Here is a 22,634-nt window from a genome sequence, read left to right as displayed (position 1 = left end):
TAGACTGTCAACGATCTTTTTGGGGAAAAATGATTTGTTGACTGGCTCTTTTATCAACTTAATGTAACGTCTGTTCCAACTAATTCAGAAAAGGCATTTTCTAGTTTTTGAACATAGAAACGATTGAAAGATGTCATAATAAAAGTAAAAATTCGTCCAAAAGATAATTTTGAGTGGATTAATAAGGCAAGTCTTAGTGATACTGTTAAGTTAGAAATAATTGCAACGGACCTAGCGAACTCAAATCAATCTGTTCAAAATTATCTTTCCAACGCGATATTACTTTAAAATATAATACTGATGTTTAAAAATGTGACTTGGAACTGACAAAAGTCAGCGAAAATGAGAATCTCTTATGAAAATTGATTTCCTTAAAGCAGTGTCAAGAAAAGTTATCCTTCAAAATTTTTGATAAAATTAATATAGTATAAAATGAAAGTAAATAATTGATATAAATTCTAAATTCATAAATTGTAAATAATTTGTCTACTTTAACACATTTCGTAGAATAAAAAAATTACTTTTACATGATTGCTCGTTAATTGATTTTTGATACATGCAATGTCCCTTTGAATGTATAAGAGGTTCCAGTTCAAAAGCAGATTACAGTTGCACTCATTTGACATGAATAACCAGGAATAACAACTGTTTGGTACACATTATACAAGAAGCTGTCACCATCTAATATAGACACGGGGAACGTGTTTGAGAATGAAGATTCATATTGCAAAAGAAATGTGAAAACAACATCGCAAATTTGAGTTGAGTTAACCGAATTTGTCGCTGTCATGAACCTCCTTTGATTGTTGGTACATGCAATGTCCAATTGAATGTATAAGAGGTTCCAGTTCAAAAGCAGATTACAGTTGCACTCATTTGACATCAATAACCAGGAATAACAACTGTTTGGAACACATTATACAATAAGCTGTCACCATCTAATATAGACACGGGGAACGTGTTTGAGACTGAAGATTCATATTGCAAAAGAAATGTGAAAACAACATCGCAAATTTTAGTTGAGTCAACCGAATTTGTTGCTGTCACGAAACTCCATTGACTTTCTTCACCTTAAAAATTAATGATAAATAATGATGTCATAGAAATTCAGTAAGGTTTTGAAGCGTTGTCCATTATTGTATACATTTAATGTTTGAATTTCCCTGGGGAGGGGTACTGTCACTGACGTGTCACTGGTGTTAAAAAATGGATCCTAAACAATTTTTAGCTCAGATTTAGCTGATTTCAAAAATTTAGTGAATTTTAAAATATCCCAAGTATTTCTTTACTTATAAAAGGGACTCTGGTAAGCGACGCATCTCCATCTTGCCTGAGTGCCCTAGGGAGTCCTTCAACAAAAATTTCAAACCCTCAGAACTTGAAATGGCTTCCCTAAAGAATAGTATACTGGAATATATCATGATATTGTTGACCTGTTCATCCGCCCAAATATCTTCGCATTGAAAAATAACACTTACTTGTTAAATGGGAAAGAATTTTCATCAGCTTTCAAATTTTGATTCAGTTGGTACTATGGTTGGAAGAGCCATGTCTAAAAAAATATTAGAATTTCTTATTACTGAATTGTTACCACAAACTCCATTTAAATCTCAAGCAATGACTTTTTCAAAAAATTAGCAGAAGGCTACAAATTCTTGTTCACAGCCTTCAGTGTACTGAGCTAAACAGACCAAAGATTTGTGATTTTTACAGTTTGGCATCTGTTTAACAGGCATCTTTCAACATCTGAATAGTTTAACAGACATTCGGTACTTACTTGACTTGCGGTGTAGTCTGAGTGAATTGTCAATTTTGAATTCTTTGTGCATTTTAGCTCTTGTTGGGGTTGAACCTGTTAAAAAAGAATGAATATCAAAAAATATTTTTCATTTTATATTGTTCTTTCCTGAGTGAGGGAAGCAGGGTATGCATGTTTTATTGGATTCTCTTTCTTGAGCTACACCCATCCAAAAACTATCAGTTATTCCCTTATGAAACCTATATAAGTAAAAAAAATTATCTAACCACCTGAATGGTGAATGTGGTGATTTTATTTTTGTTTAATCTCTTATAAATAACACAACTTATAATAACAACAACATTCGAAAACAATAGAATGTCTTCATTTCTCTCAAGATTAAAGATAGGGGAAAATGCGAGAAATTTTTTACCCCCCTTTATAATTTTTTTACCGAGCAAGGGTTAAGCATAGTCGAGGCTCAAAATTCAGCTTTACTTAAGCATAGTGAGCTTCAGCCGAAATTTACCGTATGCTTATAAAACGAAATGAGTGTATCAGGCCGGCCCAAAAAAAATGTTACCTGTCTAATGAGTGCAATAAAAAAAGTTATTTAAAAGACAAAATCGGTAGAATTGCAATCGAAGCATTGCATAGTGTACTTTACGAATCTCATGAAAGATTTTTTTATTGTGCCAGTGTAAAAAAATGGAAATGGTGAAGTTTCAAAGAATTTTGCTGTTACTCAGCTAAAATCGGACCATTTTTGAAGTCTGGAGCTTGCCTTAAAGTTTTCAGCCTTGTTTTGAGGGTAAAAGTCATGACTAGGGTCGTGCTATTGAATCCAAATTTAAAAAAATGAAAAATAACCCAGATATTCACCCAAGAACAAGTGTGCAAAATTTCAGCTGAATCGGAATATTTTTGAAGTCTCAAGCCTGCCCAAAAGTTTTTAGCCTCGTTTTGAGGCTGAAACTCGTTACCACACCCCTAAGAGTCAACATATTGAAAATATGAAAAAAAGGTCCCAGATATTCACCCAAGGAACAAGTGTGCGAAATTTCAGCTAAATGGGACCATTTTTGAAGCCTCCAACCTGTCCCAGAGTTTTAAGCCTCCTTTTACGGCCAAAAGTCATGACCACGCCCCTAAGAATCGAAATTTTGAAAAAATGAAAAAGATATTCCCAGATATTCACCCAAGGAACAAGTGTGCAAAATTTCAGCTAAATCGGACCATTTTTGAAGCCTCCAACCTGTCCCAGAGTTTTTAGCCTCGTTTTAAGGCCAAAAGTCATGACCATGCCCCTAAGAATTGAAATTTTGAAAAAATAAAAAAAATATTCCCAGATATTCACCCAAGGAACAAGTGTGCAAAATTTCAGCTGAATCGGAATATTTTTGAAGCCTCCAACCTGTCCCAAAGTTTTTAGACTCGTTTTGAGACTAAAACACATGACCACACCCCTAAGACTCAATATTTTGAAAAAATGAAAAACATGCTCCAAGATATTCACCCAAGGAACAAGTGTGCAAAATTTCAGCCGAATCCGACCATTTTTGAAGACTCCAGCCTGCCCGCTGCCCCAAACAAAGTTAAGCATTGACAGACAGACAGACTGCACAGACATACTGACAGACATTCTCAGATTATAGCTCAACTGAAGTTGAGAACATTATTTGTTGCCGGTTGGTAAAATTGGTAAACCAATTGGTAAAAGTTTAGGTGATTGTAAAAAAAAACTCAGTGAAGAATTATTGATTTCTGAGATGCACTATTTTGGTTGGCCTTCAGACAAAATATGACAAATCATGCAACTGTGTTCGGACAAAAAAGCAGTCATAGTAGACGAATTTCCACGCTGGATTCCGACTGTTGTTGTTGAAGTAGAAGGTGTCGTACTCTAGTGAGATACACCTCAAACAAACACTCTCAGATTCTAGCTCTAATAAAGGTTAAAAGTTTCCAGAAAACAATTTATTGGGATTACTTTATAGACTTACTTGCAAAGATAAATAATATAACTGAGATATATTATTGGCACTTAAGTTCAAAGAACACTCTAAGGCTGAGAAAAGAGACAAGAAATTGATCAGAAGTAACCATGAATCAAACCAACTTCCCCTGCCCTGTCAAATTTATTAAGAAAATAAAGAATGATAAAAGCATACCTTTTTTTCTTCATCCAGTCATAGTCATTGTCTTTGGAAAATTGAAGGCGATTTTCTTCATCCAGTTGTCAGAGTAAGTTGTAAAAATGAGAAGTACGAAGTGACGTGACCTCCCATCTTGAACTCTCTTGCAGAAAGAAAAAAAGCGCGCTCTAAATTCTCGATGGTGAAAAAAATATTTTTGCGGACGCGAAGGACCACTCTAAATCGTCCAATAACCCGAGTTCTTCAGGTAAGTGCTCGATGCGCAGGCGCACGCTAACCTGGGTTTCCCGACTTTTAAGGTAAACCCGTAATACTCGAAAAAACAACAACCTGAACAACCCGTGAATTCGGGTTAACCCGATTTACTGGAAACGAACCGGACTTCCAAAAATAGCAATTTCAGGTAAGGTCGGGTGAACCTGATACACCCGAAATTGAACCCGAGTTGATTTACCAGGGTATAGGCTCAAATCAATTTTTAGAACCAGGGATAGCAATAGACAGGAGACCCGTCGTGTGTTTTTTTATAATTTGATGTACACAAGACAGGTTCGAGCTGTGAGTCCAATATTGGACTCACATTTTTTTCAGTGGGAAATTCGAATTTAGCGCTGTCCTCACTTACTAAAATAAAAACCAAATTTCGAAAGTTGCGCTTTCTCTAAGAAAGTGTGACCAGTAAAAGAATAACAAAATTTGATTGGCTATGTTTTCAACCGTTATTAGGATCTGAGAGATTCAAACTCTCAACCCATACCATGCTATACATTTCGCCATCAGTTTATCAAAGAAGAAATCATAGCATGGATTCCCAGGCTAGGATAGCAACTCCAGAAGATTTTTCAAATTTTAATTTTTTTTCAAAACCTATCCTATCTTGTCTGATCTTGTAGAGCTTTGAAAAAATGAGGGGTCATAGGCCTCCAGACAGTCAGGAACAGTCGCCTTATTAGGAGACGCCTCCTGATTAGGAGACGTCTCCTGATTAGGAGACATGTAGGTCGCTTGATTAGGAGACCCGTCTCCTAATTAGGAGACATAAAACTTTGATCTCAATTTTAAGGGCTCTAGGCTTTTCCGCGCATTTTGAAACTAGTTTTAATGGAAAGAGCAGCCTCGAATTAGTAAAGTTTTAAAAAAATTATCAAAATTTCTCGGTGCAATCGATCACAATCCTAATATAATGCACTACAAGGAAGCCCCTCTTGATTTTTTTCATGTCCGCCATTTTTCTTTTTGAGACGCTTTTGTTCAGAAGACAGATTCTTACTTCTGATTGGTTCTTATGGATTATTGGAATTGTGATTGATTCCACCGGTGGATTTTTCTGAAAATCACCATATGGAATCAATTTTTTGTGCTCTTTCCATTGGGAGCAATCAAATCATGCGCAGTTTGCTCGTTCACGAGATAATTACACCCGTCTCCTGATTAGGAGACGTGAACCTCCTGATTAGGAGACGGGTCTCCTAATCAGGAGGCGTCTCCTAATAAGGCGACTGTTCCTGACTGCCAGAGGATCAGTGGTTGTAAAGATATTCAAATTTTAGTGTAAAAAATTTGACTAAAAATGTTAAAAAAAAGGTTAGGAAAATAGCTTGGAAAAATTCGAAAAATGTGTCAAAAAAGTAAAAAAAGAAATTTTTCAGTCATGCTTCTTCAATTTTGCATATCTCTTTTTCTAGTGTAGCTAGAGACCTGAAATTTGGAGGGAGAATTCTTTGATGGTGCTAGAATATTATTATATAAAAATAATTGTGTAAAATATTTAGTATATTATTTATCAAAATAATGAAAGATATACAGTCAAGTACTGAGCGATCTTTTCAAGTCATCTCTATACAAAAAAGAAAAGCAAAAAGACCTATTGAATGACTACATCATAATGTTCCACCTCAGAGTAACTTGTGTTTTGAATCTATCAAAGCAATTAAAACACTAGAAATTTTCAAATCCCACGATAGGCCGAGGGAATTGACATACCAGCTTAGCGTCACCCGCCCGCGTGTGTTTTGTGTAGCCTCGTAAAAATTTCATTATTTTAAGAAAATTTCATTATTTCACAGACAAACCTGAAAATTGAACTCCATCTCCTACAGCTATCATCATTGTTGCCTAAAGTGCGAAAAATAACAATTTCCTGCGCGTGCGTCATAGCTTCTGTTCGATCGGGACTTTAGTCCCCGTATACATCACACTACAAAAAATTAAACCCGCTCTACACTAAAAGTTTTTTGTATCTTGAAATCCAAATGTCCGCGTAAGTCTTTAATTTTACCGCCGCGGCCTCTGGAATCGATTCTTTTTCCGGTCACGGATACTTCAATTTCTGTAACTGCACATGCGCAATACATACCCGAGAAGATGTTTTCAAAAGGTTGATCGTCTGTGGTGTGGTGGTGTTTGTACAGTGTGGATTTGTTGCTGTAGAGCCTGTAATGGAAAAATAATGAATAATGAAAAATGAAAATATGCCGCATCTAGTTTCAGGCATGCTGGTGACGCTAAACTGGTATGTTAATTCCCTCGGCCATATCCAAAAACTTGATTGATTTTGCAACGGTATAAATTGAAACTTGAAAATGTTATTAACACTTAGTTAATTGGCATAATTAGTGAGATTAGATATAATTTGATCATTTTTTCCGATTTCATTTTTAGAAAACGAAGACTTTTTATAAGAACAAAAAAACTCATCAAGCATTTGCTTTGCGTTTTTTTTTTTTTTACCAAAGCTGTGAAGATCACATGTCAGAAGGATAAGCGAGCAATAGAAGAACATAATAATCTGCACAACACTTTTGTATCACAGAACCCGGTGGGGACCTACAGCGGGAAATTTCTATTGCAAAATATCTTAACGGGGAAGAAAATTTGGGGTTTTAAATGGTCGGGGAAAAATTGCGACGGCGTGTACTTTTGTTAACTCGTCGAAATTTTCATCATTTCCCCCCAAATTTTTCAAGTTTATCCCCTTTGGAAAGTTCTATCGGCTATCTGAGCCCCTCAGAATGACTTAATTACTCAATATGGAGTTTTTCTCTCCCCAATTCATAAACGGATGATACACTGTCCCGGACATTTACTAACACGCATAGACGTACATTTTCTATATTTCATATATAATAGACAAACACCCCTTTCTCAGTGACCCAGTGAAGTTTTGAAACCCACCAGGTCTTAATATAGGATCTCCAAAGCTCACTAAGTGATAACCTTTAACTTCCTCTGGTAGGGAAAAATTGACTTTCAACTAATATTCAAGAATTCTTAAAAAAACTGAGATTGACCGGGGTAAGACGGTAAGACCATAAATAAGATCTTTGATTTGGGTTCTATGCAATTTCTTTCACCGGGTAATTCATCATTGAGTGGAGCTGACCGTGTCACTGATATAGGGGTGTAATAAAAGAATTTGTATATATAATCTCCGTGGATACAATCGGGTGCATAGTTCTTCGCGCTTCGATGGTGAACAAACGATTTTTCTGTCGTGTTTTAGTCAAGTTGATAATTAAGAGTCATGTCTACCTGAGAACGATCTCGATTATCGGTTCACCCAGTGGTCCCTATAAAAGGCAACGGATGAATTAAAAAAATTGTCATAAAACTAATTTTGCGGTATATTCTGGGCTTCATTAGATTATTGAGCTTATCTTTAGATAGAAGTCAACGACCTTAAATAGGGGTGTATGACAAAATTATTTTACTAGAAGAAAAGATACATATTAAAATGGTATAAAGGATGATAAAACCAGGTGAAACATTCGAGAACGAAATACCTTTTCCTAATTAATGTTGTATGTGCAATATGACGATGCGTTGACTTCTCGATCCGGGATACTTGTTAGCTGTACCATTATTCGGCAAGTCCATTTGGAATATCTAGAAAGAAAAGCAATATATTCAAATTATTTTAATCTTCAACTGGCAAAACCACATCTTAATACCGATCAAATATGAAACAGTTGACACACAACAGCGTTTCAAAACCTTTCTAACATTTTTAAATGTCCATCATGTGGCGTTAGAAGATCTTTACAGTCCCCAAACCGGTGAAATTCTGTACTCAAATACCTTACGTATCTGCCGCTTTAGGTTGATTAAACTTCGCGTGGAGTAATTGAAAATGGCATCGACCTCTAACTTCGCGTGGAGTAATTGAAAATGGCATCGACCTCTAACGTTAGAGGTCGATGAAAATGGTAAATTCGTAATTTTCATGAGTTTTGGCCCTTTTCGCAAAACTTAGTTCTTGCTATAAATTGAAAATCCGTTAAAACTAAAGAAATTTGGTTAAATCTAGTGAAAAAGAGGCTGCTTCGCAGCGAATTTTTTAAAATTCTCAATTCTCTAAAATAAAGTACATGCGAAAATTAATCGACTTAGGGTAATAATAGCGGTATTCTGAGTCGTGTCATTAAGACAAAAGTGACGAGAAAGTAAAAAATCCCACTCGCACAAGACAGAGATGTAATTTGTATTCCGACAAGGACATGATGTGTATTTCCTTCCTTGTGAGACAGGGAGATAGAAAAGCAAAACATCACTCGCATACTCGCATGAGACAGGGATGTAATATGGTATATTTCCTTTGTTGTGACACAGGGAGGTGCGAGAGGCGGGGGAGCTAAAATACCACTCGCGTGATACGATACAGGGATAATACGTATCTGATAAAATAATATTTCTTCCCACTATTTTACCAAGCTTTTTACGTTGCCTTAATATACATTAATGCTTGTGAGAAAGCATAAAAAAGCAAGTTTTATCCCCTATTGATCGTGATATAAAGAGGGCCTTAGATAATATCCTTGAACTCATTCGCATGTCAATGACCTGCTTAAAGTAACTCTCACTCACAGGAATCTGCAAAGACGTCATCCTAATAGACGTAATAAAAAACTTACCATTGTTGAAAGAATAACTTTTCGTAATCAATTGGGAATATAATTACTACTTGCATCGTGTTTACGTCATATTTCTCATCTCTTCACTTTTTCTACCGTGTAGGAGTACCAAACATGAGATTTCTATAAGGAAATTTGAAAAACTTCACCGCAGAAATATTTTCAATATTTTGCTCAATTTTTCGACTGCAAATTGTGGGGTAGCAGAAATATATATCAATGTTCCTTATAAGAGCCGCTAAACGAATATCGTATTTTTGTTTTCACCACGACGTGTTATTGAACGTTTTAAGTACTTTTTGTTTTAAGCCTTTGATCTTTCTTTTTTTCTTTTGTTTAGCGTGGCGCTAAATGATGTGATTACTCATTTTTTTGTCGTTTAAAATATGACAGTGTGCTCGACTGATATATCTTTTTTTGAAAAAAGAAGACATTGCATTGTTTTATTTTTTTTTTGAAGAAAATTAGCTTGGAAAAGGTTGAAATGAGTCAAAAAGGTGGTAGGACCCATCTTCAAGGGCAGCGACTCCAGAAGTCAGGACCCTGCCGACGCACCAGACTGTCTTGTGTATTTGTCCGGTGGCAAAAAGTATCCTTTCGCTACACCGGACGCAATAAATCCGGTGTCAGTCCGGTGTTGCATACAGGGAATTTTGGACGCCGGACATTTATGAAACAAAAAATTAAGAAACACCGGACGCACCGGACTGGTCATGTCCGGTGTTTTGATTGTCCGGTGGGAAAAAATATCCTTCTCCGAAATCCTTTCTCTTTTACACCGGATTTTCGCGTGTCCGGTGTTCGTTAAGTCCGGTGCGTCGGCACGGTCCTCAGAAGTCATGCAACTTTCGTTGACGTCAAACCAAATGTTTCATTTTTCCGTGAACTTTGAACCCTTCGAACTTTTTTTCTATGTATGCTAAAGCGTTCCGGTTTTTACTAAATGAAAGCCCGTGATCTTAGCTTTCCAGCGGTATATAACACTGTGGACATGGGCTAGACGGCAAAGTGACGGCAAATTGGTAAAATGCCGTCGCAGAAACTAATCAATTTTAATGACTTTTTTGACTAATGACCAAGTTAAAAAATTTTAATTGTTTTATATTTGAGTATTAAAAAGGCATGCATTCAAATAATAAAGGTTTAAAATATTTCTATGGGCTAGTTAGTGAAATATCTCAAATAGGCTCTGTGATGGAGTGCAATGCTGAAAGCCACATGAATATGGTTCATCCTATAAAAGGAAGTTCATTCTATGGTGGCCTATCTTGAAGTGAAGGTGGTTGAACAAAATGTTTTTGGCATATTGATGTAACTGCTAAAATATTTGGCAACAAGGGGTTACCTAGATCTTAGGGGTCACCTGCATTTTTAGGGGGGCACCTAAAACCTACTGCCAAGCCATGAAATAGTCACAGCCTTAAGCTACCTTAAGTAAATCTTCCTATACCTTTTGTACTTCCAGGAAGTCAGGCAACTTTCTTTGACGTCAAACCAAATGTTTCATTTTTCCGTGAACTTTGGACCCTTCGAAAATTTTTCTACGTATGCTGAAGCGTTCCGGTTTTTACTAAAAGAAAGCCCGTGATCTTAGCTTTCCAGACGGCAAATTGGTAAAGTTCCGAATGTTTTTGCAACATTTTTCAAAATTGTTTCCCGACGGGAGAAAAAAAAGTTGCAACTACCGTAAGTTGGTCTAATATCGACATCCCTCGTCTAATTCCGACACCCTTTTTTAGAGAAAAGAATGATATGAAAGCTTGAGTCATTGATTGAAAAAGGATTATTCCTTTGCAGTTACCTTAAGTGGATAAATTTTCGCGTGGATTAATTTTTGCGGTTTTCGCGAATTTTGGCCATTTTCGCGAAATTTAGTCCACGCGAAAATTTTGGAGGGCTTTGATTCGCGAAAATTAGTCCACGCAAAATTATTTGGAATTTTACAATCGCGAAAATAAAAGTTTGCGAAATCAAAAAAAGAATTACTGTATTACGAGTGTTCAACTTCAATTTACTTCACTTATAAACTCTAGTACTTTATTTGAAGTTTTTTGAAAGCTTTTGAGTGACATTGTCTGCCTTTGTTCGATTAAAAACACATCTCTTTTCTAGTTACAAGCGAAATTAAATCCACGCGAAAATTTTAAAGACCCTTGATTCGCGAAATTTAATCCACGCGAAATCTTTAAATTCTCATCACACGAAAATTAGTACACGCAAAAATTTATCCACTTAAGGTAGTCACACTAGCGTCCCGCCAAAATGCGTATCAAAGATTAATGCTGCGAAAGCGCTTTATCGTTTACTTGACTCAAGCAAAAAAATGCACCGCAAAACTTCTAAAGGGATTCATGAAAAAATAACCCTTGCGCTTTTTAATGAAAATAACATTTTCAAAAACTTTTAGAAATTGCCTAAAATTTGAGCCATAGATAAAAAAATTTGAGCCAAGCCAACCTTGAAAACTAATTTGAAGAGCAACTTCCCAAGAAAAAGATCTACAGGGGAGGCGGAGCCCACCTAGATCCGCGCACCGCCGGATAGGCTTTTTCCCGGAAATTCTGCCGGACCTCAAACAATGACCCATTTACATGTGCGGAATTATTTTTACTTTAGCGTATAAACAAGGCCTTAAAAATCGAAGCACTATCTCAGGAATTGAATGACAAAATTTGGTTGGTTGATATTTGGCTGCTGCACGTTCGCAATCGGTAATTTTGTCTCATTTTAAGTTTTCAAGTTTTAATTGATTGTCTTGGGATCTTGAACTTGATTCAGGTAACTCTCATCCTTCTTGTTGAAATACATCCTGTAGATGACTGATGTTGTTTTTTCTGAAAGCTTGATTTCCTAGTGTGACTAACTGCTTTGTGACCACTAAGCCAAGAAAAACAGGTTCAACCTTTTTATAAATTTCGGCTAGTAAAAAGGGTGTCGGAATTAGAGGAGGGATGTCGACATTAGACCAAGTTACGGTAACGACGAAAAAATGTTTCTGGAAATGGAGGAAAATGTAGTTGAAGGCTGAAACTTTGTATGTTTATCAGAAAAAGGGTGAGGAATTCAAAAATCACAATCGCTAATTTTAGTTCTTTGATTTTCATATAGTTTTTCTCACTTTTTTTGCTTCTTTAGCATGGGAATGTCCCAAAAAAAAGTTTATGTTTCTGCAGAAATGGATTTTCTTTTCATTTGGGGTTACTCCTTTCAAAAAAACTTACTCTTTACTTATAACTTTTTGTTCCTCCATTTCCAGAGGCCCCTTGAAAATGGGTCCTATCACCTTTTTTGACTCATTTCAACCTTTTCCTAGACAGGAGAACCGTCCTGTATTTTTATAATCTGATGTATACAGGCCGGGTATGACACCTGTGAGACACAAATCTGCCTCAAAATATTTACAGTGGGAAATTCGAATTTAGCACTGTCCTCACTTACTAAAACAAAAACCAAATTTTGGAAATTGCGCTTTCTCTAAGAAAGTGTGACCAGTAAAAGAATAACAAAATTTGATTGGCTATGTTTTCAACCGTTATTAGGATCTGAAATTCAAACTCTCAGCCCATACCATGCTATATATTTCGCCATCAGTATATAGAATAAGAAATCAAAGCATGGATCTCCAGGCTAACCTTTTCCAAACTAATTTTCTTCAAAAATAAAAATAAAACAATGCAATGTCTTCTTTTTTCAGAAATAGATATATCTTTTGTTATTTTCATAAATATACTAAATATTTTACAAATATTTTTATATAATAATATTCTAACACCATCAAAGAATTCTCCCTCCAAATTTCAGGTGTCTAGCTACACTAGAAAAAGAGAACTTATGGACTCTTCATAAATGTGGAGGTTCTTGAAAACTTCTACCATATCGCCAACTTGTTGTTGCCTGGTCTTTAGGCTGGGTAGATTAATGAGTTGTAACCGATCTTTGTATGAGTAGTATGAGTAGTTTCTTCTCTCATTTACTTAAATATAGTCTATAAAAGTTACCCTTCAGGGGTATACCCTCCATTTGCCTAAGTAGCCCCCCCCCTGGAAGCTTGGATTTCTAAATTAGCCGGGCATATTTCACTAATTTGCCCCATTATTTACTTTTAAAACTTGGCCTGTACAGTTTGATTGCGTTCGTGTATAGTTAGATTGGTTCGATTAATAGCTGACTATGTTCAATTGATTGTCAATTACATTCGATTAATTTTCGATTTCGTTTGGTTACGATTATGTTTGATGAGTTTGATTGCGATTAAATTAAATTGGATCACTCCGTTAGGGCTTTTTAGCGTGGACGGCTGAGCGCTCAAGTACCGTACCAAAGCGAATAAAATCTAATACAATTGAATCAATCGAACGTAATCAAATACGAAGCAATCAAACGGCAAATCCTGGGTAATATTCGATTGTGATTCGGAATTGCAATTATTTGATTGCGTTCAATTGCGTTCAATCGATTCAGCGTTCGATTTGTTCGATTGACCGAGTATGGCAGAAATCATCAAGATCTCCGGGGCAGAGATTGTATACTTTTCAAACGACCCTGGACACCGCCGTACATTGTATGGTGTTGTCCGGTGGGCGTTTTTTAATGTATGGTGGGATTTTAGGTTGGGATGTCTAGACACCGTACATTTTCCTATGTTTCATAGAGGTCAAAAGACCTATATATTGCTATAAAAAATAAAAAATAAAGTTGAGAGAAAACCTCAAAATTAAGCAGAATTTCCAACCTTTCGTCCAAAGCAAAAAAGAGGTGCTTTTTCTTACGGCCATCTTGTTTTGGAATGAAAATTATTTTCCGTTCCAGTTCACTTGGTATTTTTTCATTCAATCAGATCACATGATTTCATTCTCTAGTCCAACAAGACATAGAATTTGAGTCACGAGAATAAACAGGATTTGAGTCACATGACATCTCTATTGAATAACCCGCTTCAAAATATAATAGAAATAAGATGTCTATAGGGGTCATACTAATGGCTACAGGAACTGAAAGCAAACGATTAAGGCCAATGTTTTTGGTTTTCCTGAAGTAAAAAAGTTATAGGAAGATTTACTAAAGGCAGCTTACGGCTGTGACTATTTATTTAAAAGATATGGGCAAAAATGCACTTTTTTGGGTGATATTGGTAATCAGTGGTAATACCTATTGGTATATATATCAAAAACTTCGTAAAGGATCGATCCCAGATTGTCAAAGTAAACGGAGTTGAATCGGTGCAAAAAGCAGTTCTCAGTGGAGTACCTCAAGGTAGTGTGGGGCCTACCCTTTTCGTTCTCTATATCAACGATCTACCAGATTCTGTTAAGTCAAAACTATTCCTTTTTGCTGACGACACCAAACTCGTCAATAAAGTGGAATCAGTTGAGGATGCACTAGTAATACAAAACGATATTAACCAACTACAAAAGTGGTCCGAAACATGGCTATTAACTTTTCATCCTAACAAATGTCATGTGCTAACCCTAGGAAAGCCAAATAATATCAAACATGTACACGAATACACACTAGGGGATAAAATCCTTGAACATGTATCATTCGAAAAAGATCTTGGTGTTATCATCGATAAGAATCTCTCCTTTGACCAACACATATCAAATCAGGTGAAAAAAGCTAATTCAATGGCTGGTCTTATCAGGCGGACCTTCATGTACCTCACTCCAGAACTGTTTCGAAAACTGTACGTAACATTTGTCAGACCACACTTAGAATACGCCCAGGTTATCTGGTCACCAAAACTGAAAAAACACGCAAGATTGATAGAAGGTGTTCAGCAACGCGCATCTAAAACAGTTGAGACATGTGGACAGCTAAGCTATGAAAATCAAATGCAAAGAATCGGAATAACTAGTCTAAAATACAGATGCAAGGTAACTGACATGTTTGAGATCTTTAAACATCTAAACTACTTTGGCAGCATGGTGTCTTCATTTTCTTGAAAAATATCAGAAAATATCAAACTTTCGATGAAACTCAAAGGGATTTGCATGTTTCTGATGTTCATACTGGTTTATGTGTGATTTTTGGCGTTTCATGTATTTGCCATAGTTTCTGAAATGACAGGTAATTATAGTACTAGTATTGGTATACTAGTATTTCCTTCTTACATATTTTTCCATGCATAGAAGCAGCATTAAATTGTTTACTTATTTTTTCAATTGATTTTTATTTAGTATAGTTCGTTTTATCTATAAAACATTTGCCATTATGTTTTAGTTCAAGAAAATTGGCGTTGAGTTAGAATGAGAGAAACTTGTTTTCAGAGTGCAATGTGTTAGCTCCATATTTAGTATCCGTGCAAATGAAATTATCACATGTGCACTGATTATCAGCTTGGTTGGGGGAAAAGGGGGTGGGCCCCCCTTTTTCAGAAAATCAGGATTTTCCAGGTTGGTATCAATACTGATTTAGGGGTGGGTCCACTAACTAGTACTAAGATTACATGGCATTTCGGAAACTAACAGTAGATTGTTCTCCTTGGATAGCAGGGTAAAATTATGTCATATTTCAAAACATCAAGCTGAACACCCTGATTGATAGCAGCAAAATACTCGTTTTCACTAACATGTTGTGCTGGGCCTTGTATACCAAAACGGGGGTTTTATTAATTTCTTCCATAGACCAATTCTCATTTGTTTTTGTTTATTTTTGTGATCTTGCTTAGTCTCACTTTTGTTTTAAGATTTTTAGCTTAAAAACAAACGTATAAAACAGACAAAAATGGAGCGCATTTGTTTCCATTAACCTGTATTTTAATGCATTTTGCTGGGCCAAACAAGACACACCAAAACTTAATGACATCACAGTAATCTAATGATCATAATGGGATAGAAAGTATGACCTCAAAATTACTACTTTCAATTTGCTTGTTTTGAAAAATTAGTGTGTACTCCAATGGTCTCTTATTTAGAACGCCATGTGTGTCTGTGTGTGTACTCCATTTTTGTAGAATTTGTTGCATAAGTGTATTGTTTTGCATATTTTCAAACCATCATAGCTTTTTCATTCCTGTATTTTTGAGGCATACAATTCAGGAATTCATACAAAACAGGACATTTCTAGCATCTAATGGTATTTTTGTCTCGATTCTCTGTCCGATATATTTTCATACAATTCAATATGGTTGACAGAAAAGCAAAAAGTCTATTATGTTATGAACACTGATCAAAATTTATTTTTATTTTATTTATATGATAATAATGGTAAAAGGGTAACCATTGATGACGTGGACCTACAATATAAAATTTTTTAGAATAAAATTGAAAATATTTAAAAATTATGTGTTAAAATCTATGAAGTTAAAAAAAAATGTTCTGACATGGAGGTATAATGTGACCAAGACAGACTGACATTAGAGATTTAGAAATTAAAATCAGAAGTGATAGTTCGATAATATCAAGATGACAAGAGTAAGTCTAAAATTGTAGTAAAAAGAGCCAAAAATGTTGTAGCATTGGGATTCGTTGTTAGGTAATAAAGGAAAATCCTATTACAAAAAAATATGTTATGTTATGTTAAATGATAATATAGATGGAATTATTAAGATTATAAAATGATTAACAGCAAACTCAGGTAAATACAGATAAACATGTGCATTTGTTTGGTTAAACTACAAGCACATATAATGATTAAAAAATTAAAAAAGGGCCTTACTCTTTTAGACCAAAACTTGGAAATGTATGATACCACTTATCACTATGAAAAATTAAATTATAGTAATATAAGATATAAATAAAGTATATTGGAAATGCCTTTAATGTTATGCTTTCTTTTTTGTTCTCCTTAGTTTGTTTAAAATTTAATTATAAAAATGTCATATTTCAATAAAAAGCTTTTACTTGAGTTATTAAAAAGTCCACATTTATAATCATAATATTTCAACAAGCTTTTTTTGTCTAATTTAATTTTGATATCCCAGTTTCGTGTTGTTTTTTTTTCACTTTTTGAAAAGCCAGTTTTAGCTTAAAAAGATTTTGATTTGAAATTTAGTAAGCCAAATTTAAAGAAGTTATACCTGAAATTTTAAGTTGGATTATATCCTCTCTCTCGGAAAAGCTCAACTTTAACTTAGTTTGGTGGCATTAGCTCGTGAAACCTGCAAGTTCTTTTTGAGACACCAAGTAATATTTGGAGTTTTCTTTTTCTCGATATCCAAATATTCTGTTCATCTTACTTCTACCAGAAAATAGTTGTAGTTGCCGTGTCCATTAAAACAATTTTCATCGCCTGTTTCAAAAGAGAATTTTTCACCAGTGGTCAAAACGAAAACATCCTTGAAAGATCTTTTCTCTTCAGGTACTGATGCTGATGATAAAAGACTGTCCTGGACTACGTTAGGTAGTGAAATACCAAATTTATTAGCTCTTGGACGGTCAGTTTGTCGACCAAGAAGAAATAAGATTACATGGTAATAATCATTTGAGTTGACTGGGCTCAAAGACATTGAATGAGTTGTCCCACTATCATCTTCACAGATAAAGCGAATTTTATCAAAATGAATGAGTGATTCTAGCATGTTCAAGAAAGACGTATGGGCACGATATTTTCCATCAATGACAACATTGCTGCTTGTTTCCAGAGTAGCCCTTGTCAATTCTTGGACAGGCTCTTCAGTGTTGTTGTAATTCGAAACACGTGTCCATCCATCTGAAAAATTTAGAATCCTCATTAAATCTTCATAAATTCTGTATTCTGCATTGAAATGATAGGTGCCTAGGAAATGCACAGGGCAAGTATGGTAAAATTAGATGTTTTCAAAAAGAATTATACACGTTTAGTTTTTATAAGAACATCTAAATTTCTTTAAGCTTCTGGATGTTCTTGACATGTTCTTATTTTCACCGTTTTGAGTATTTTTGTCCATTTTCCTAAGAAATGGGGCGTTTTAGAGTTTGTGAAGCCTTAAAATGTTCTCAACTTGTTCTTAGTATTTTGGCCATTGAAGCCCTATGTTCTTATTATAGTTTGTTCTTATTAAAAAACGTGTACTTTTAAATTTGAACAGACAATAACATGGTTTTGGAAATTAGGCGTACAATGCTTCTAACTAAAAGCTCCAAATATTTTTGTCAAACTTTTTTTCCGAAGTCAAGACATACAGTTTGAAATGTCTAAAAACAGTTTTTACGTTAAAATTTTATTGTTTTCTTGCTAAAATTAAAAAAAACGTTACTTGAATATTTCTAAAATAGCTAAACAAAAAGATTTCATTGGAACTTTGCATGTCGAATATCTCAATTATCCTTATTATCCCTTTCAATAAAATTTAACCTCTCTCAACAAAAAGTTATTCTTAATAAAGCTCAATCTAGACTTTTTGGTATCAGTGGGTTAGCAAATACCTTAAGTGCATTGATTTTGGTGTGCACTTAATTTGACGGGTGGCTTGCCAAAATGATTTTTGACAATTTGGTGGATGGCAGACTTTGTATAATTTTGCAGGGATTTAATTTGGCATATGGGAAAATTTTTAAGAACGTAACAAGACTTGGTATTTTAACAGTTTTTGTTTGAAAATGCTGGTTTTTATCGAATTTCTTCCCTAAGATTTTTGTTAAATTTGGCAAGTATTTAATTGGTGGATGGTCCTCGGAGGTCCTTTAATTTAACCTTTGTTCATTTGTTCAGTCCGTCCGTTCGTCTGCTACCAGCTTTTCTTTGGATTAACCCATTAGTTTTTCTGATATTTTGCATAATGATGCAAAATTACAGTACCCAAAAAGTGACGGAGCCTGATTTTCGAAAAAAAAAATTGGGGGGGCAAATTTGGGCCAAAAAGTGCCTAAAAATACCTTTTTAAAAATGATTTTTTGCATAAAGACAAAGTAAGGTTCTCTAAAAAGTGGCTTAAGCAGTTTTTTTCAGTTTATTTTTTAAGCAGTGAAAATCAGATTTTCTTACTTGGGGAAATTCCCTTTTATCATTTTTAGGGAAAATGAGCATTTCTTGCGATTGACTTGGTATTTTCTAAATGAAATGATGGTGCCCGATTTTGGAAATGATAGTTTTCTGGGTAAATTTAGTCCAAAAAGTGCCTTAAATGGCTTCATACATATTGCTTAGTTTTAGGGCAAGATTCTCTAAAAGTGGCTGAAGCATTTTTTTTCAGAAAATTATTTTTTGCCGTAAAAATAGGATTTTCTTATTTGGTGAAATTCCCTTTTGTCATTTTTAAGGAAAATGACCATTCCTCGCGATTATCTTGGTATTTTTTGTTATTTTTGCACAATGGTGTAAAATGGTATATAAATATTGTTTAAATCTGATGGAGCCCAATTTTCGATAAAAAAAAATTTTAAGGCAAATTTGGGCCAAAAAGTGTATAGTATTGCGTCTGCTCTCTTCGATCAAACCAACGATGTAAAAATAAGAGATAACCAACTTGCCTTGATTCTCAAAAAACATCCGTGTTACGGTTGTAAAAATATAAATGAAATTTTGCATCATAAAAAGTACAATTAAATAAAAACTTGCTTCATTTGCAACCTTCTATTGGACAAAATCGATCACGTGATGTATATTTTTCCAAAATTTGGGTTAGAAAAAGTGTATTTTCCTATAGGCAGCCTCACAGAAGGAATTTTTTAATTAGATATTATTGTTCTATAAACATTCATCTGTTTATTTTGTATCATGCAACCTTCATGCACTTTTCATACATGAGATATCGCATTTCAAATCACACATATATTTTTCAGATAACAGCATTTTTTATAAGCGTTTATTTATCCAGATGAAGATTAAGTGGTATCAGGCCGATCCGTAGTCAATTTGTCTAAAGATTGGTACCTTTATCTTTTGAAAAAAATTCCAAAATTTGCAATTCAAATTTTCTATCAATTCAGTGGATGTCAAAAAGTGTGTCAAAATCTAGCTAAAAGCATAACACGCACTGCACTGCACACAGAGCTTTTTAATAGAGTGCTCATTTCAATATGAAAACAATGGTTGTTCTCTTGGGAGAAGTGCCTTCTAGAGGTAGTTGGTTATCTATTATTTTTACATCGTTGATCAAACTAATGAATTAGTGACAAGTCGTCTGTGACGACGGCCTGGGACCTAGTTTAAAAATGTTGCTTCTAAATTTAAATTTGAAACCTCTTTTTTAATCTAGTCAGGTCTTTTTGAAAATTTCTATGCCTAAGAACTAAAATTCAAGTATGGTGCTCTGTGTTCAGACCAAACAATTAAAGCTTTATGAAAATATATATTTACCATCAGTACAAACAACAGAGATATTTCTCTGGTCACGCCAAGGATAGATAGCATACCGACCACCTGGTATATTAAAATTTGTACGCAAATCTGAACATGAAGCATTTCTTCCCTCTGTGATATCTGTGTAAAGAAACAAAATATAAAATGATGCGTGGTAGGTTAAACAACATTGGGGAAAACTGGAAAGGCAAATTTTAATATTTGTTATTTTGGGAGCCTCTTTTTTTTAAATTTAGTTAATCTTTATATTGAGGATGATAGATTATCCGTTTTGATTTAGGGAAAACCAAACTTTGAGATCAGTTAAGAATAATCACATAAATATGAAATCACATAAAATTGAAATCTTTCTAAACCTATACCTTGATGTAGCTGCCCAGTTGTCGGCCCTACAAATAGAATAAGTTTTGCTAGTTTTCAGTTTTCTTGGTTTAATAAAAAGTAACATTTGAATTGTGAGGTTTGTTTTTCTGCCTTGACAAATTTGGCCTCAATTTCACATCGATCAGGTGATTTTCTTAAAATCTTTAAAAGTCAATTGTTATTGTTCTCTTGAAATTAAAAATATATATATATGGATAACAATAAACTCCCTAATAAATCATATACGTGAAATTTTCAGAATTAGCCTTTAATTCAGACTATTATCGTGCAAGATTTGACTTTCCGAGGATACTGAAAATGACTGCTCAAAACTTCCATACACGGGGGTGGACGAACCTTTTCAGGTGAAAAAAAAATGCTTGGAAAAATTTGCAAAAGAACCCTTGGAAAAAATTCTTTTCATGTCTTAAAGTGAGGGTGGACGAACTAAAATCAGTCGTTCACCCCCTGGAAATTCAAAAATAACTTTTTACCTCCTGGAAAATGTTTAAAAAACACTTCTTTAGACCCCTTGCAAATTCTTCTCGAATTATCCCCTGGAAATGTTCGTCCATCCCCTGTATTGTCATAAAATGGAATGGTCCAATGGATGTTTTCTTACGCAGTAGAAGGGTTTCGAGGAAAAGAGCATAGAGGAGATGAAGGGAGGGCTAGACTGATGACATGAAATTTTACCAACTCTTTAAAAAAGAAAGAGAAATAAGCTTAATAAACAAACCAAACCTGACTCGTTGCAATACTTGCCAGTGTACGGCAAGAAGCAATTCACACATTGAAAAGTGTAATCAACAAAATTCGGGACGCACAAACTTCCATGTTCACATATATTTTTCTTGTCGTGGCACGGCCCCTAAATTTAAAGATTTTTTAAAAATGTTTCCTATTTCGCTGTTTCTTTCACTGAAGATTCCACTTCGCGAAGATTCCACTGACTTTTGAGATGTTTCAGGTCCTTTTTTAATAGTAGACTGGTTGCATCCAAAGATACAAAAAAGATCTTGTCCAACTTTTAAAGTTCATTCTTCAACTTTAAAAAGGGACATAAAAGTAGTAAAATGTAAACATTGCGCGAACCACGTGTCATTAAAGAGAACAATTAAAATCACGTGTCCAAAACAAACTTGTAAAACAATTGAAACAATAAAATCAGTTTTTATTTAAAATCAATTTTTATTTTTTTTTTGGTATGTGACATTTGTTTTGATTTCGTATACGGTTTGCATACGGTTTGTTTACAAATTTCGAAGTACTTTTATGTTCCTTTAAGTTGAAGTGAAAATTGAAAGCACTTATTTGTCGCTATACGGCTAAAATACTCAATTTTGAATTGAGTTTTAAAACTCAATATTTTTAAAACTCAATATTTGAATGATTTTTATTTTGTGTCAAAAAATGTCAAAAAGATGAAGAGAGTGAGCAAAATCAAAATGTATTTTCTCTATGATGATTGAAAATAAAGTCAATTCAAAATATTTATTTTTATTTTTGCAAATATAATGCTTAATCATCGAAAATAAACCCTCCATAGAGGGGCTTCAATAATTTTTTTGCTCCTGTAGCGCGTATTAACCACCTACAATGGTTACTCGGAAGGCCAAAATTCAGTATTGATATCTTTTTTATCGTTAGAGAGAGGCTTGTTGAATTATTCGTTTCGAATGTAAGGCAAAGTGGTGGCATTTTCTCGAGATTTCATCATCATTAGTTTTTTCTGAATTTCTGTCGTTTTTTCAGAATTGCATTGGATTTTCTCGTTTTACATCTTCTTTTTTTCAAACAAAATCATTATTGATAACAATGCCCACCATCAAGCATGATTGTCAATAAAACTGATTTTTGAAGCCGGAACTTGTTTCGCCATATAAAACAAAAATTTGTTTTAATGTCTTTATAGTTTGTAACCTTGTAACAAACTAATTGAAACAATGGATCCTTGCAATTCAAAATATCAAGTCTCAAGAATTGATAATAAACTATTTCTCGTATTTTTGTCGAATTTTGATGACCAGTTGTTTATTATGTTACTTCCTTTTTTATTTCCATTCTATATTTATCATTAGGTAGTTTTAATTGCCAGAGGAAGAGTTCTTCTTCCGTATGGACTAATTTTCTGCGAGAAAAGATCTTCCTTTTTCTTAACATAAGGCAATTAAATGAAAAGTAAAAAAAATAAAACTATTGCATAAATTTCCATTTTTCCAATTGTGCACCCTAACTGCTATGGTT

At 34.4% G+C, this 22,634-nt stretch overlaps 1 protein-coding gene and 2 long non-coding RNA genes across 3 annotated transcripts; all 3 read right to left on the bottom strand.

Moving 5' to 3' along the window:
* Positions 1-230: 230 nt before the first annotated feature.
* LOC136798535 (uncharacterized) lies at positions 231-3,974 on the bottom strand. Its single transcript, XR_010845390.1, has 4 exons — positions 3,910-3,974; positions 1,778-1,852; positions 1,479-1,552; positions 231-1,070 (listed from the first exon to the last, which is right to left on the bottom strand). It is a non-coding gene; the product is annotated as an uncharacterized lncRNA (long non-coding RNA).
* A 3,001-nt stretch (positions 3,975-6,975) lies between these two features.
* On the bottom strand, positions 6,976-7,981 carry LOC136798536 (uncharacterized). The gene is made up of 2 exons (XR_010845391.1): positions 7,677-7,981; positions 6,976-7,463 (listed from the first exon to the last, which is right to left on the bottom strand). It is a non-coding gene; the product is annotated as an uncharacterized lncRNA (long non-coding RNA).
* Positions 7,982-16,251: 8,270 nt separating this feature from the next.
* Positions 16,252-21,631, bottom strand: LOC136798408 (uncharacterized). Its single transcript, XM_067055015.1, has 5 exons — positions 21,623-21,631; positions 21,132-21,258; positions 20,387-20,413; positions 20,022-20,144; positions 16,252-17,453 (listed from the first exon to the last, which is right to left on the bottom strand). Exons 1-5 carry the CDS (start codon positions 21,629-21,631, stop codon positions 16,972-16,974), a joined length of 768 nt encoding a protein of 255 aa, XP_066911116.1. The 3' UTR covers positions 16,252-16,971.
* Positions 21,632-22,634: the final 1,003 nt, after the last annotated feature.

This window comes from Clytia hemisphaerica, unplaced genomic scaffold, assembly GCF_902728285.1.
Source record: "Clytia hemisphaerica strain Z4C2 unplaced genomic scaffold, Clytia hemisphaerica genome assembly, whole genome shotgun sequence".
Taxonomy (NCBI): domain Eukaryota; kingdom Metazoa; phylum Cnidaria; class Hydrozoa; order Leptothecata; family Clytiidae; genus Clytia; species Clytia hemisphaerica.
The sequence above is the reverse complement of the archived record's forward strand: the minus strand, read 5'-3'. Positions and strand labels throughout refer to the sequence as shown.